General features: G+C 43.5%; 1 protein-coding gene across 1 annotated transcript in view; it reads right to left on the bottom strand.

Moving 5' to 3' along the window:
* Positions 1-14,220, bottom strand: part of LOC137249234 (zinc finger protein 93-like) — a 169,780-nt gene that overhangs the window by 78,508 nt on the left and 77,052 nt on the right. The window contains exons 2-3 of the mRNA XM_067780546.1: positions 7,086-7,217; positions 6,673-7,006 (exon numbers count right to left, since the gene is read on the bottom strand). Of these exons, the coding sequence (XP_067636647.1) occupies positions 6,673-7,006; positions 7,086-7,217 (466 nt within the window). The remainder of the gene's footprint in view (positions 1-6,672; positions 7,007-7,085; positions 7,218-14,220) is intronic.

Below are 14,220 nucleotides of genomic sequence, written 5' to 3'. Positions count from 1 at the left end.
CTTCCCACTTTCCTTTTTTGAAGTTTATGAAAGTGCGTTTTTCGGTGACGATGAAGTCGGCGGTACGCTCGAACGAAATAAGTATGGGCAGGTGGTCGGATGCCAATGTTACCATCGGCTGCCAGTTGACGCAGTTTACGAGTTCTGCGCTCACGATTGAGATATCTGGCGAACTATGACAGCTTCCTTTATTGTGCAGAACGTCGTTTCTTCTATTTGATCCGCCAACATCTCACCCCTACTGTCCGCCCGCAAGTTTGAATGCCATAGGTCGTGATGGGCATTGAAATCGCCTAAGATAATGCGATTGTTGCCAGTGAGTAAGGCCTCGATTTTAGGGCGGTATCCACTGGGGCAACAGGTGACAGGAGGGATGTAGATGTTGATGATTTCTAGATTTGCATCGCCTGACCGGACAGATAGGCCTTGACGTTCTAAGACATTGTCCCTGCGGTCGATGCCAGGATCAAATATATGATATTGCACAGAGTGTTGTATCATAAACGCGAGGCCGCCTCCATTTCCGCTCTCGCGGTCCTTCCTGTGGACATTATACCCAGAGCAGGTCTGCAATGCAGATCTTGCTGTGAGTTTAGTCTCTTGAATCGCAGAAATGCGGATGTTGTGCCGCTTCATGAAATCGACTATCTCCGTAATCTTCCCAGTTAGTCCATTACAGTTTAACTGCAGAATTCTGAAGTGCATGAGGGGTGACGCCGCCACTCTAGGGGTAAGTGACGGGTGACTACGCCTAGGTTGTGGAAGGTCAGGACGCAATTGCTGTTGTGGCCTTGGGACTGGGCGCCCTTGGGCAAGCATTGGGGTACCCGGATGATTTGGGTTTGCGACCTGGCAACATGGCGCGATGAAACCCGTCGAGGGGTTGCCGTCGCGGAGACCAGAACATCTAGGAAAGTGGCTCCAACCAAGGCAGGAGCTGCATTGAGCGGATGTCGCAAACCTATATATTCTGTGCTGGCAGACGGTGCAAACGGAGGTAGGGACTAAGAGTCTGTTTCCCTGACCTGCACGATTGCTGCCAGAAAAGAGGGGGGGAGAAGAAGACGGGGGCAGGGGCTGATGCTCAGCATTGCTACCAGCTCTACTACGAAGGTAGTAGTTATGAGTGGTATCAGCTGTTTCAGTTGTTGGCGCCGTGGGGCGCGAGCAACAGCGGGTACTTGTTGTGGCTTGCTGAGCAGCGAGGCTGCTGGAAGGTAGTGGAGGGGCGCTTAGGCGTAGACTACGGGACGCCCTTGGGCGTGAGCAGCAAGGAGCCACAAAAGATTTATAAAAGTTACGTGGAGGTCGGGTTTTGGGATCAAGCCCAGAACAACCTGTCCGATGCAACCATCCCTTGCACGAGACACACTGAACAGAGTATGACCGTCCTAAAAAGATTCTTTTCTGGCAAATGCAGCAAAACCATTTCTCAGGACCGGGGTCAGGAGACGGACCCGGATTGGGTTCGATACCTTCCCGGAGTAAGAGAATATGTAGCAGTCCTGCTGCAAGGAGCTGCTGGGAGGATGACAATTTGTGGGAGGGACGAAACAAATTAAATGGGGTCACACTGAAATGACAGTCCTTGGTCGGGAAAAATCCCGAGTCGCTCCGGTACATAGAACCGACTGCCTTGGGAAGCGTAGCAAGCACAAGTGCAAACGTATTGTTTGACCATGACGTGTGCGGCATTTAAAGATGTGGCGGGGGTCTGTGTGGTGGTCGTGTCGACCGTTTTATTGTTATATATGGTAAGAAGAGTCTTATGTGTGAAAAAATATTGAGCAACTTGTGGGAGCTGTTGTCCTAAGCAATTGTTTTGTAATTTTAATCAATGATTTCGCCTATCAACATGGTACTAGAAATGGATCCCTAAACATAACAAAAAAAAAAAAAACAATAAGTAATCTTGTTTTTCACAACGGACTCATTCAGTCTATATGAGGTCCTCATGGACCGGCCAGTTCAACCTAATCTTGTTTTTGTTTATGTTAAATACACCCGAGGGCGTGTGATAGTCAGGAAGGCCGTGTCGGTACATTCAACTACTGTGTTAGAATCTACTTTGCATATTTGGTATTGCGTCACTGAATTAAATTTGTAACATAGTATGCGGTGAAAGGCACATATGATCTTTCCTTTTTTACTGAGATATTATTTTGCTAGAAGCAAGGTAGAGTAATATTGCTCTATCGAACGTGGCCCTGAGTGATGTGTCAAAGAGAGTTTTATGATGAAAAGCGCTTGTTGAAATTGCAAAGAGTATATGATGAAAATATATGATTCAGATATGTGGAGTTAGTTGAAATACATGATTGAGATTTTTGAAGTTAGTTTTTATATTGGCAGCAATATCGACACATCGTTCGGGGCTCATTACGCTTCATAAAATGATGCCTTTAGAACATAATCGTGTCAGCGAAACGGAATCAAATGAAAACGTCGAGGTAACTCCGACACATATATGTAATACTCCTATATTGCTAGTAGTATTACATATATGGCTTATTCTGTGTTGAAAAATGTTTGTGTTTCATTCAATTACTTCATTCTTTCTTCGAAAGAGTTCAGGAGTACAGTATTTTCTTCCACTACTGAATGAAGAATGGGTTAACTTTTATCAAAAAATGAATGAATCTTAAATCAATGATTTAAAATTTCAAATGATTGCACAGTTTTACAGCTCTGGTATAGAGTTACCGACTTTAAATAAAAATACCAATAGGACGATAATTATTTTTGGAATTTTATAGTTAAGTGCGGTATCCCGATCATAATGCACGAAAACCGCATCTTTAACGAAATTTTGTGAAGAAAATGTTAAATAAAAAGGCAAAATTGATATTTTTAAATACAATTACTTCAAGCCATGCTGATGTTATGATCTGGGTCCGTATCGTGTAATAAGATCACATATTGAAAAACGCTTTCACTCAAACAATAAATATGATTTTGTCAAACTATTCGTAAAAATTAGAGTGAATTGTAATTAGTACACGTAGCCACTATTCAAAATATTTCCTTTATCCGATTCACCATTTAAGAGATGTTGTGATGTAAAAAATTGTTTTCGATCACGGATCGTAAAACAAAATACCGGCCCTGGATTCCGCGCTTTACGGAGTAATTAACCTTAATATAAGATCACAGTCTACGGAATTTATGAATGTCATTTTACCTATTATATGAAGATGGCTGTAGGGATTTCGGGATTCCGCTAGCCACCTGTGGATTGCTCCTCCATAGCTGGGCCTCGAGTCAGCTCAGCAAACGTTAGGCGGACACTACGTCTTGTAGGGTAGCAACATCTTTCTGGCCGAAATAATTGGGCTCACTAAGGCTCACCTATCAGTGGTCATTGGAGTTTTGACAGGGCACTGTTCCATGGGTATCCATGCGGTACGTCTCAATATATTGGAAACTCCATCCTGCTGCAGCTGTATGGAGGATGATGAAGTGGAATCACCAAATCACTTTATGCTTTTGCCAGAACTATGCGAAAGTAGTTCGGTCGCGACTCTCTTGGATCTCCCGAGGAGCTATCCACGGTTGAGATCGGGATCATTCGGAATTTTATCGTTGCTACCCAACGATTCTCTAAGTAATTATATCTACGTCACCGTTAGTTTAGTTTACTATATGTGGTATCACAACGGACCTTCATGTTGTCTAAGTGAGCTTCCCCTATCAGGGAAGCTACCGCCCAATCCTATTTATTTTCAATTTAGCCTCTTCTTCCCTTAAAGCTGCCATATTTCGCTGATGCGTCTCTGGATCTTCCTTTTTATGAGAAGTTAAGTGAAATCGTAACTGATATGGCTTGTCGCCGGTATGAGTACGCATATGAAGGCCTAGGCTCCAAGATTTGGAAGTTGGAATAAATAAAAATATGATTTGTAAAGTTATGAACGGTTGACGATCAATAGAAATTTCACGCGCCCAACCCTTTTATTTATTTGTCTGATCAACACACTAGATTGATGAAGAGTGTGATAACTAGTACCTAGGACCTACCTAATTATTTTCTATCTTTTAGTATTATTATTATTACTTAATGTAAGTATTGTTTCCAATAAAGCCGTTTAACTTAAAATGTGTTTAAAATTATTTTATTTGAATACCACGCTCCGTTCTATTCATGTATATAATATGTGTTCCAAATATGAGCCAATCGGACCCCAAATACGATTTTTTGACTATCTCGATCCTTGCGCAACCTGGCGGCGATTTTTTCATATGCCACTTTCTATTCATGTATGTATTATGTGTTCCAAATATGAACCAAATCGGAGCACAAATGCGATTTTTTGAAATATTTCGATCCATGCGCCAACTATCGCAGTTTTTTTTTTATTATTGCATTGTCATCGCGTTCTGAACTATATTCCAAGTTTCAAGGTTGTAGATTATCGGGAAGTTACTTAACTTTCAATTACAAAATTTGTAACGCTCGCTACGCAGAGTCAAGCCAAATAAAAAAGGTTTAAAAATAGCTAGGTAGTTTGTGTGAGGATGCAGAGTGTAGTCTGCATGAAAGAGCTAGGACAATGAATCACTTATCTCAACAATGTATGATGAAAACGCAAGTATTTGATCAAATTTGAAGCTTCTAGCTGTTCAAATGGTGTAGAAATTGCGAAGTTTGTTATCTGAACAACCGGTTGTATGACATATACACTATATATACCACAGATCCATACAATTTTTCCAGACAACAATGAATGCTCTAAAAATGAATAATTTTTGCAATAACCATTTTTTTCAAAACTGTGAATGAGGATACCTTAGTTGCAATATATTTGAGTGTAGAAGCTTCGAAAAAGTTAAATAAAAATCATGTATGCTAACCCTGCAGATATTTTATGACTTAGCACAATTTCCGCACTCAAAGCAAATTTTTTCTCCTAACTAAGCCCTTTTTACCCAATATGTTTCCCCCATCACACCTCACCTTTAATGATTGAAATATAACAGTAAAACTATATATTTCACAAAAAATACTATTTATTTGTCAAACTATTTCTAACGGTTCTGATCTGGACTCTTCTGGACTCTTTCGGATGGTGTGCAAACAATAATTTATTTTTAAATTCAAACAAATGATGTGTTGTGTCTTATTCCATTAAGACAACTGTCACATACTTTATCTACAAACTAAACATCTTAATCGTTGTGAAGAGAGTAAAGACTTGGGTGTCAATTTTGACTGCAAACTCTCTTTTTCTAGTCACATTGACTTCATTGTTTCAAAATTTGTTGCAATGGTTGGGTTCAGTAGACGTAACACCAGTGACTTTAAGGACCCTATGACATTGAAGGAACTTTATATATCCTTGGTCAGAAGTGGTCTTGAATATTGCTCAATAAAATTGAGAAACACAATTTTTACAAAAATTCTTTTACGTATGCTTCACTGGCCAAACGGCCTCTCATCATATACCAGCAGGCACAAATTGCTTGGTCTTCAGGCTTTGCATGAGATAGAAGAACTTTTATCTCACTCATGCTTGCCTATAATGTAACAAACTTTAGCACGAATTGCTCTCATTTATCTAATTTGTTCATTCCATATATTCTACTGCGTGATCTCCGGCATGATAGATTATTTATCGAATTAGCTTATAAAACGAATTATGCTATGAATGAATCTATAACTAGGAGGACTATACATCTAACAAATCGATTCAGTAGTGCTATTAATTTTAATAACAGCGTATATAAGTTTAAGCTTGAATTGTTTTCTATTTTTAACTAGTCTGTAAGAAAGCATGTAGTTATCGACATGTAAGAGTTGAAGTAGATTATAGTCAGCGCAAAGCATTTATCAAACACCAAAGGCATGTCTCAACTGGGTGAATCCAATTTCAAGGGGTTGCCAGCGCAATTTATAGATTCTCCAATCCAATTGTCAACCTCATATAACCGTAGCGAATCTTGTTTCATTGACAGCCGAGGCTCTGGCGACCCGAAGTTCCTCATGGAACTAGGGGGTGGGGACGGCGGAATGGCCTAGAAGGTTTAATGTGGTCCTATAAATCGTTTCTGAGGTGGTCGGGCTAGTACCTTAATAGTGCTTTGTTATCGGAACGTACCGGATCTATATCCGGCAAAGGGCCATCAACATCGGTAACACTCCCCAAAGCCTTCGGGGAGTGTCTTTATCGTTAATACAACAACAACAACAAAGTATGTACTTTTAGACTGAATGAATTAGGTAGATAAATAAAATGCGCGCACAAAGAAATGAATAGTAATTCAGATTGATATTATTGACAGGTTGACTTAGCACATTCTTTTTAACAGCTGACGACTTAGCACATTCACACATCATTGCCCACAGCACGTAAAAATGAAAAATTTAAATTTTTTTTTTTTGTGATCGATGTATTTCGAATTCTGTTTTAAAACTGCATTAAAATAAAATTTTTCAAAAAAAGTGACTTAGCAATTTTTCACATTAAGCTAACGATATGACAAAAATTATCTTTTCTGAAAAATCGATTGTATAGGGGATAAATGCTATAGTGGTCGATCGGTAGATTTTTTTGCCGATTGTTTTTTTTTATTGGTTAGTCCCTATACTTAAAAGTTTTCTGATTTAAGAAAGGTATGCGGCGTTGCAATTTCGATAACAGTGCCCTACAATTTACGCTATGTTAATACTTTCCTTTTCAACGCTTGCTGCTTTAATTTAGCTTCTATTTGCATTAAGGCTTGCTGCTTTAATTTAGCTTCTATTTCCAATAAGGCCTTCATATTTCGCTCACGCGTCTCTGGATTATCGTCTTTATGCGTAGTTGAGTGTAACCGTAGCTCCGAAGCAAAACGAAAAGCTAAGGGACAAAACCTACATCTGTGTATATTATCACCCAGATGATGTACACGTAAATGCTCATTCAGTATGCTTTTTGACCCAACGCACCGTTCGCAGTATTTGCATTTATATGGTTTTTCACCGGTATGAGTACGCATATGCTGGCTTACGGATGTAGTTTGTGCAAATCTATTTAATACAGGCAGAAAATAAAGTTAGAAAAAATTTGGTGAAATATATTACGACGATGACTTTTATGATAACTTACCGCTTTTCACAAAAATCACATTTATGGGGCTTTTCGCCGCTATGAATTAGTTTATGTCTTTTTAAGACCAATTTTGTTTTAAAATGTTTTCCACAAACATCGCACGGGTTCTTGTCAGATATTTTTGTGTGTCTGAAAAAGCAAAAAAAAAAACAAAAACACAGGTAATCAACATGATTCAAAAACTACAGCTTTGTTCTCCAATGATGACAGAGCTTTGACACTCCCAAGTTTAAAAATCTGGACGGGTGCTTTTACGAAGTAAGGAAAAAGGGTAATAATTCAATCCCCCTCAGCGTAAATTTTAGTAGAAAAGTTGAAAGATGTAAATAAATTGAGGACAAACGTAGTTGGTTCGCGTCTGACAATAATTGTTCTGTATTGAAAAATGCTTTCTCTTTTATACAATTTTCTTACTTTACATATACATAATTACACTAATACTTACAAACTAAAAGTATCTACATTCCTAATGCATGTATGCCAAGTCAGCATATTATTTCATTGACCTATTTATGGATACAATGTAATTAAGTATATACATATAAATATTTTGACAGTCACATCGCCAAACCGACAATGTCGATCATTCACGCTGATCGATAAGTGTATTGCTCAATGTGACGGGTTGGCAAATAGGGTTGATAAATGTAAACAGATATGTGCCTTGTGTGTCGGCATGTTATATGATGTTGAACTCCTGCTGGGTTCAAAGTAATTTATGTAGGTCGCTATGACCTTTTGATGCTAATAATTTCATGTATTGATAGAGTTATGTTGGTTTGGTCATTCTTTCAGAATTTGTTTGAAGGATGCCGTACATCAGAATTTTATTCAAAAATACGCTATCTCAAAATTTGTTTCTAAAACGCCCTATCTGAGCATAAGTTCAATGCATTTTGACATAAGAGGGAGTTAAGTAAAATCATTCTGAGATAAGGCGTTCTTGCGACAAATCCTGAAACGGAAAATTTTTGAAAACTGTAACGTAGCGTTACAATAACGTATCCCCCTGTATTTCCTTATTCACTTAAACCTGAACCTCCCTGTACTTATTTTTCTATAGCACCACTTGTACTTATTCTTTTATAGCACAGTCAACAACCATAAGATAGCAAACCAATGAAAACCACAATAATGGTGTGTTGACTTCTCAACCAGTTTGCGGCACCACCCATATAGACATCGAATTTGCATTTTTGCAATTCAGTCCTCGCAGGTGAGCCAGCTTGAGTGGATGTCTTTTTAAAGACATACTTTTCCCTCCTGCTAGCTAGCTGAGTGGAAGGGGCGCCGTCATGGCAGGGTCACCCTTCACTTAGGTAAGGACGACGGGGAGGATGCCTTGTGCTACTTTGCCCCCCGCGCCCTCCTAGGTGTTGAAAAAAAAGGGCGCTGTCATGGCGCGGGTCACCCTTCACTTGGGTAAGGACGACGGGGAGGATGCCTTGTGCTACTTTGCCCTCCGCGCCCTCCTAGGTGTTGAGCGGCCCGACGCCTTCATGACCATTCCACCCCTTCCCCTCAGCACTGGTTTCGGCCGTGAGCCGATGCGTGCGCACAGGGGCTACCGCTGTGCCGTTAAGGTGCACTTCCCCTCCGCCCACGGGTCGACCCACGGTGTATCGGCTGGTACAACCCCGCCCCCCTTACGCACCTTCTACTAGTGTGCAAGTAGGGAGGCGGGGGTGTCCAGCGGTGAAACCAGCACTAACGAGTCCTCGCAGTCTCTTCCTCAGGTGACTGACCCCGCGGACTACCGATCCGGCCGAAGACTACCGATCAATCCGATACCGTCAACCGCCATCGCTAGCCTACTCCCCCTCTCACCACGGCTCTGAGACGCGCTCCGTAGCCCACCGCCGCTGCCGTCGCATCGTCGCCCCTCTGGCGCCGCCGCTGCACTCATCCCGCTGGTGCTACGCCGACCGCTGGCCGTCCGCCACACTACCGCCGTGCCCCTTCCGCCTTCCTGGTGCCGCCGCTGCCACACCAACCACTGGCCGTTCTCCGTCCTATCGCCATTCAGCCCCCGCTGCTACGACGACCGTTGGCCGTCCGCCATCATACCGCCGTTAAACCGCTGCATCCGTCCCGCCGCTGCTACGGCGACCGTTGGCCGTCCCCCATCCTACCACCGTTAACCCGCTGCATCCGTCCCGCCGCTGTTACGGCGACCGTTGGCCGTCCGCCATCCTACCGCCGTTAAGCCGCTGCATCCGTCCCGCCGCTGCTACGACGACCGTTGGAAGTCCGCCGTCCCCTCGCCATCTTGCGACGGATAGCTGTTTCCCGCCTAATATCTCCAGCCGTGTGTGTGTGTGTTCGCAACACATAAATATTGTGTATTTATTCAGTAGGGGTTTGTGGGACCTTTACTCGACTCTGGATTGACTGAGTGTTACCCCAGCCTTAGACAAAACCCACCTCATAAATGGCGCCCGAGCAGGGACCCTCCTCCGCAGATGACCGTGGAAAAACAAATACAACAACCACCAACACTGCCGGGGCGGATTCGACGAACACACCATCAGAAACAACAAACACACCGGCCCCCGAAGTTACGACGCTGAATACCGATTCACTCAATTGGATCTACTTATTGAAAAGCGAGAGGCTGGGAGCGTAAGAAGCATAGCATTTCCGTGGAAAGCCAAACCGTAGCCGATCTACGCCGCGCACTGAGCACGTACGTGCAAGCAAAACGCACGAGGAAATCAAGTGAAGACCTACTGAAGGAGTTGGAGAAGGAAGTAGAAGAGGACGAAGGGAAACCAGTTAAAATACCAACACCGACACTAAACATCACGCCAACACAACCGACCAAGTCAATAACCGCCATCCAGGTACAAAATTACCTCTCGCATGCGCATGAGAGAGAACGCGCGCAACCGAAACGAGACGAAATGAGCACCAGTGAGCTAATGAATACCGTCCACCACTGGGATCTGCATTTTTCGGGAGAGGAGTCGCTGCACGAATTTCTGGAGAGAATAAAGGAGCTCGCCGAATGTTACCGCATCCCCGTCGACCGGATCCTCCTAACGCTGCCGGAACTGCTGCGTGGCAAAGCACTCCAATGGTACCGCATCCGTAAGCAACAAATCAACCACTGAACCGATTTTCGAAGGGAGGTGAAATTTTTTTTCTGCCTAAGCGTCATCTTCAACATTTAGAAGAGGCCATCCGAAAACGCAGGCAACAAGGCCGAGAAAAAGCCAAGGACTACGTCCTCGCATTGGAAACGCTGATCCGCCAGCATCCGACAATGTGCAAGGAAGATCACCTCGAGCGAATATACGATGGGCTACGCGTTGAATACCGCCTCTTCGTCAAGCGCAGCGAGTTTAAGACGATCGATGAGCTCCTGGAAATAACGGAGGAATATAAGCTGCTAAAAAGCGAGGAAGCTAAACAGGACAAAGAGGCGATCCACAGCCTGTATCATCTTCAAAAGGGGTACGAGAGCAAGGAGTGCTGCTGGCGCTGCAAGGAACGTGGACACCGCCGCTTCCAACGCAGGGGCCGCTGGAGAATGTTCTGCTCCAGGTGTGGACAAGACAACATCCTCTCCAGGGACTGCCTATGCCCTTCGACCAACCAATCCACCGACAACACATCCAGGATGCCGTCAAGTTATGTGAGAGGAAGCCGCCAAGCATTATTTGTGCGGCCACAGAAGCCTATTGAACCACCAGCCTGCGATCCCGCTGCCGAAATGCAAGTAGATGACCGTTTTTATATACCGATAACCATCGAGGGCATGAGCGTGCGCGCGCTAGTGGACACCGGCGCCACCCTTTCATACGTCGATGAGTCAATACGAAATCACCTGGAGAGAAGCAACATCAAACGACGTCTTAACAGACGGAGCGTCCAATTGGCAGACCAGACGTGTGTCTATAGTTCGAATTCCTATACAGCAAGGATTACGTACCCAGGACGAACGACCAACACAATGATGTCCGTCATCCCGAACCTGGCAGAACGGATGATCGTAGGAATGTACTTTTTACGGGAAAGGGGAATCACCCTCACGCTAGATGGCCAGCCGTTAGAAGTCACCTTGACCAGAAGATCAGCCGAGTTAGACACACTATATGCAATGACCAGCTGGGAACACGCGAACAATGGCCAAAATTCGGAGCAGGAAACCTTTTCGGCGCCCTACCAGAAGCGATCGAGCAAAACCGTTAGCACAATTACCGCAGCCGAAAATTCGACCATCCGTAAGCATAACCGACCGCTGAAGCAAAGCTTCTACCCCCGTTACCCGGCTATACAAAAATACAACTTCAATAAAGAGTACCGAAAAAGAACGCCATACGCGACCCCGCGGACTACCGATCCGGCCGAAGACTACCGATCAATCCGATACCGTCAACCGACCCCGCCCGGAACGAGCCGCCGCTGTCCAGGCAAACACCATCGCTAGCCTACTCCCCCTCTCACCACGGCCCTGATACGCGCTCCGTAGCCCACCGCCGCTGCCGTCGCATCGTCGCCCCTCTGGCGCCGCCGCTGCACCCATCCCGCTGGTGCTACGCCGGCCGTTGGCCGTCCGCCATACTACCGCCGTGCCCCTCCATCCTTCCTGGTGCAGCCGCTGCCACACCAACCACTGGCCGTTCGCCGTCCTATCGCCATTCAGCCGCCGCTGCTACGACGACCGTTGGCCGTCTGCCATCATACCGCCGTTAAGCCGCTGCGTCCATCCCGCCGCTGCTACGGCGACCGTTGGCCGTCCCCCATCCTACCGCCGTTAAGCCGCTGCATCCGTCCCGCCGCTGTTACGGCGACCGTTGGCCGTCCGCCATCCTACCGCCGTTAAGCCGCTGCATCCGTCCCGCCGCTGCTACGACGACCGTTGGCCGTCCGCCGGCCTACCGCCGTTAAGCCGCTGCTACTACCCCGCCGCTGCTTCCGTACCACCGTACCAATCCGTCCGTTACCCGACCGTTCAACCGCCCTACCGAACCTCCTCTACTCCAACGACCGTTAGCCGCCGCTCCGCCCCCTCGCCATCTTGCGACGGAAAGCTGCTGCCCGCCTAATATCTCCAGCTGTGTGTGCGTGTGTTCGTAAAACATAAATATTGTGTATTTATTCAGTAGGGGTTTGTGGGACCTTTACTCGACTCTGGATTGACTGAGCGTTACCCCAGCCTTAGACAAAACCCACCTCATAAAACTATTTTGATATAGGGCGATTTCGAACTGGTAGCCGGCATGGTGCGATACTCTACTCAGTAGCCGCAATGAACTGAGAAAAAAAATTAAAGAAAATGGCGTATTGTCTTAGAACTTTATATTCCGAACTTGACTTGGCAGAAAAGATAAGCTGCGATCCTGCTACATAGGAGTATTTACCTTTTTTAAAGGGTTTTATTTGGTTTGACTCTGTGTAGCGGCCGTTGTGAACGAATTTTGTAATTGAAATTTATGTAGCTTCCCGATATGCTACAAGCTTGAAACTTGCAATATAGTTCAGAACCCGATGACAATGCAATAATAAGAAAAAACTCCGATAGGTGGCGCATGGATCGAAATATTTCAAAAAATCGTATTTGTGGTCCGATTTGGCTCATATTTGGACCACATAATACATACATTAAAAGAAAGTGACCCATGATTCAATTACAAGAGGTTCCGGATGTAGCTTTTTTTTAAAATGTGACACTCCGCACTCATGGTTGTTTTTAAGAAGGAGAGGAAAAAGGTAATACAATTTCACAAAACGGTATGGATTGAAGTTACTAATATCGTTTTAAAATAGCATATATCTGAGGAAAGTAATGAATTTAATGCCCGGTTTTTCAGTGCGAGTTTAAACTCCAGTTAAAGTTGACTAGAGTTTACCTTACCAATTCATCCGCTTAAGCAAAGATGAACCGCAAAAATTTGTTATTGAACAAAAAGGCAAGGTTAAGTCCTAGTCAACTTTAACTGGAGTTTAAACTCGCACTAAAAAACCCGGCCTAAGCATCTTATTTGCAAAACTTGCCCTGAGGCACAGTGTTGAATTACCTATAAACATTTTGCCGCTCGAAGCCAGACGTTCTGTTCAAAATTTAATGTTAATCTTCGATAATATCGTCTTCTTGGACAAATGTTTCAATGTTCCCAATAGAACTCTCCGTTCTTATAACATATTTTACATTGGACATATTTACTTGAAGAGTTTAATCGGATCTCTAGAATCTGGATCTTGGCTTTACGATGTCAAGACCTTTGTTTAAGTTACTGATTGAGTCTTACTACCGAGCAAATACAACTCTTCCTTGAACTCATTGTTAATCGGTTTTATAACATTATAAACCTAGTTAGTAAGGTCTTTTGCCATTGACTTAATCACCCTTATCGCGAGTTTTATTTTCACCCGAAAATATTCACAGTTTTTGTTCACCCTATCGCAGAGGGTGGCGAAAAAATTGTTCATGTTCGAAAAAGATTTCACCTTATCGGCAACACTTTGTTCGGGCGAAATGAACAGCGGGAAACCCAAATTTGTTCACTTATATTTTACAGGCGTAAGTGATTTTTTGTTTTGAAATCTGATACTTTTATTATTAGAAATAAATCAATAAATAATGCACAATCGGAAGCTGAGTGGAATAAAGTGAAATTCCTGTATTGCTGTAAATTCTATTTTTTATGACAACGTATCAGTCGGCCAAGTTATCCATTGTGGAAAAAGCAACGGTTCCAAAATGTTGAGCACCTCACTGAAACAAGATCGGCTAAGACACACTTCATGGTCCTTTCCGACGCCTTTTCCCTATGCGAAAAAACGAAGACATGTACTCAATTTTACAATTGGTGGAACTCCAAATTTGTGCTTCAATGGTGGCAAGGAGTTGTTAAGAATAACTATCAAATATTAGAATGCCGACTTGTTTAGCCTGTAATATTGGCGAAAGCTAATTGAATAAAATTAACTTGTTATTCAAAAGTGCTGAAAATAGTAATTTTTAGCTTACAGTGAATCATTTAGCTCCAAAGGGTTAGAACAGTCCCTTAATTGCCTCCGAATCGCTTTCACATTTATATTCTCCTCGGCCTCAATCAATACCAACCTAAGTGCATACTAAACATTATTTTATTAATTTTTTATTTATATTTTTGTTGTATTTTAA

This window comes from Eurosta solidaginis, chromosome 4, assembly GCF_040869045.1.
Source record: "Eurosta solidaginis isolate ZX-2024a chromosome 4, ASM4086904v1, whole genome shotgun sequence".
NCBI lineage: Eukaryota > Metazoa > Arthropoda > Insecta > Diptera > Tephritidae > Eurosta > Eurosta solidaginis.
Note: the sequence above shows the minus strand (reverse complement) of the source record. Positions and strands in the feature narration are given on the sequence as shown.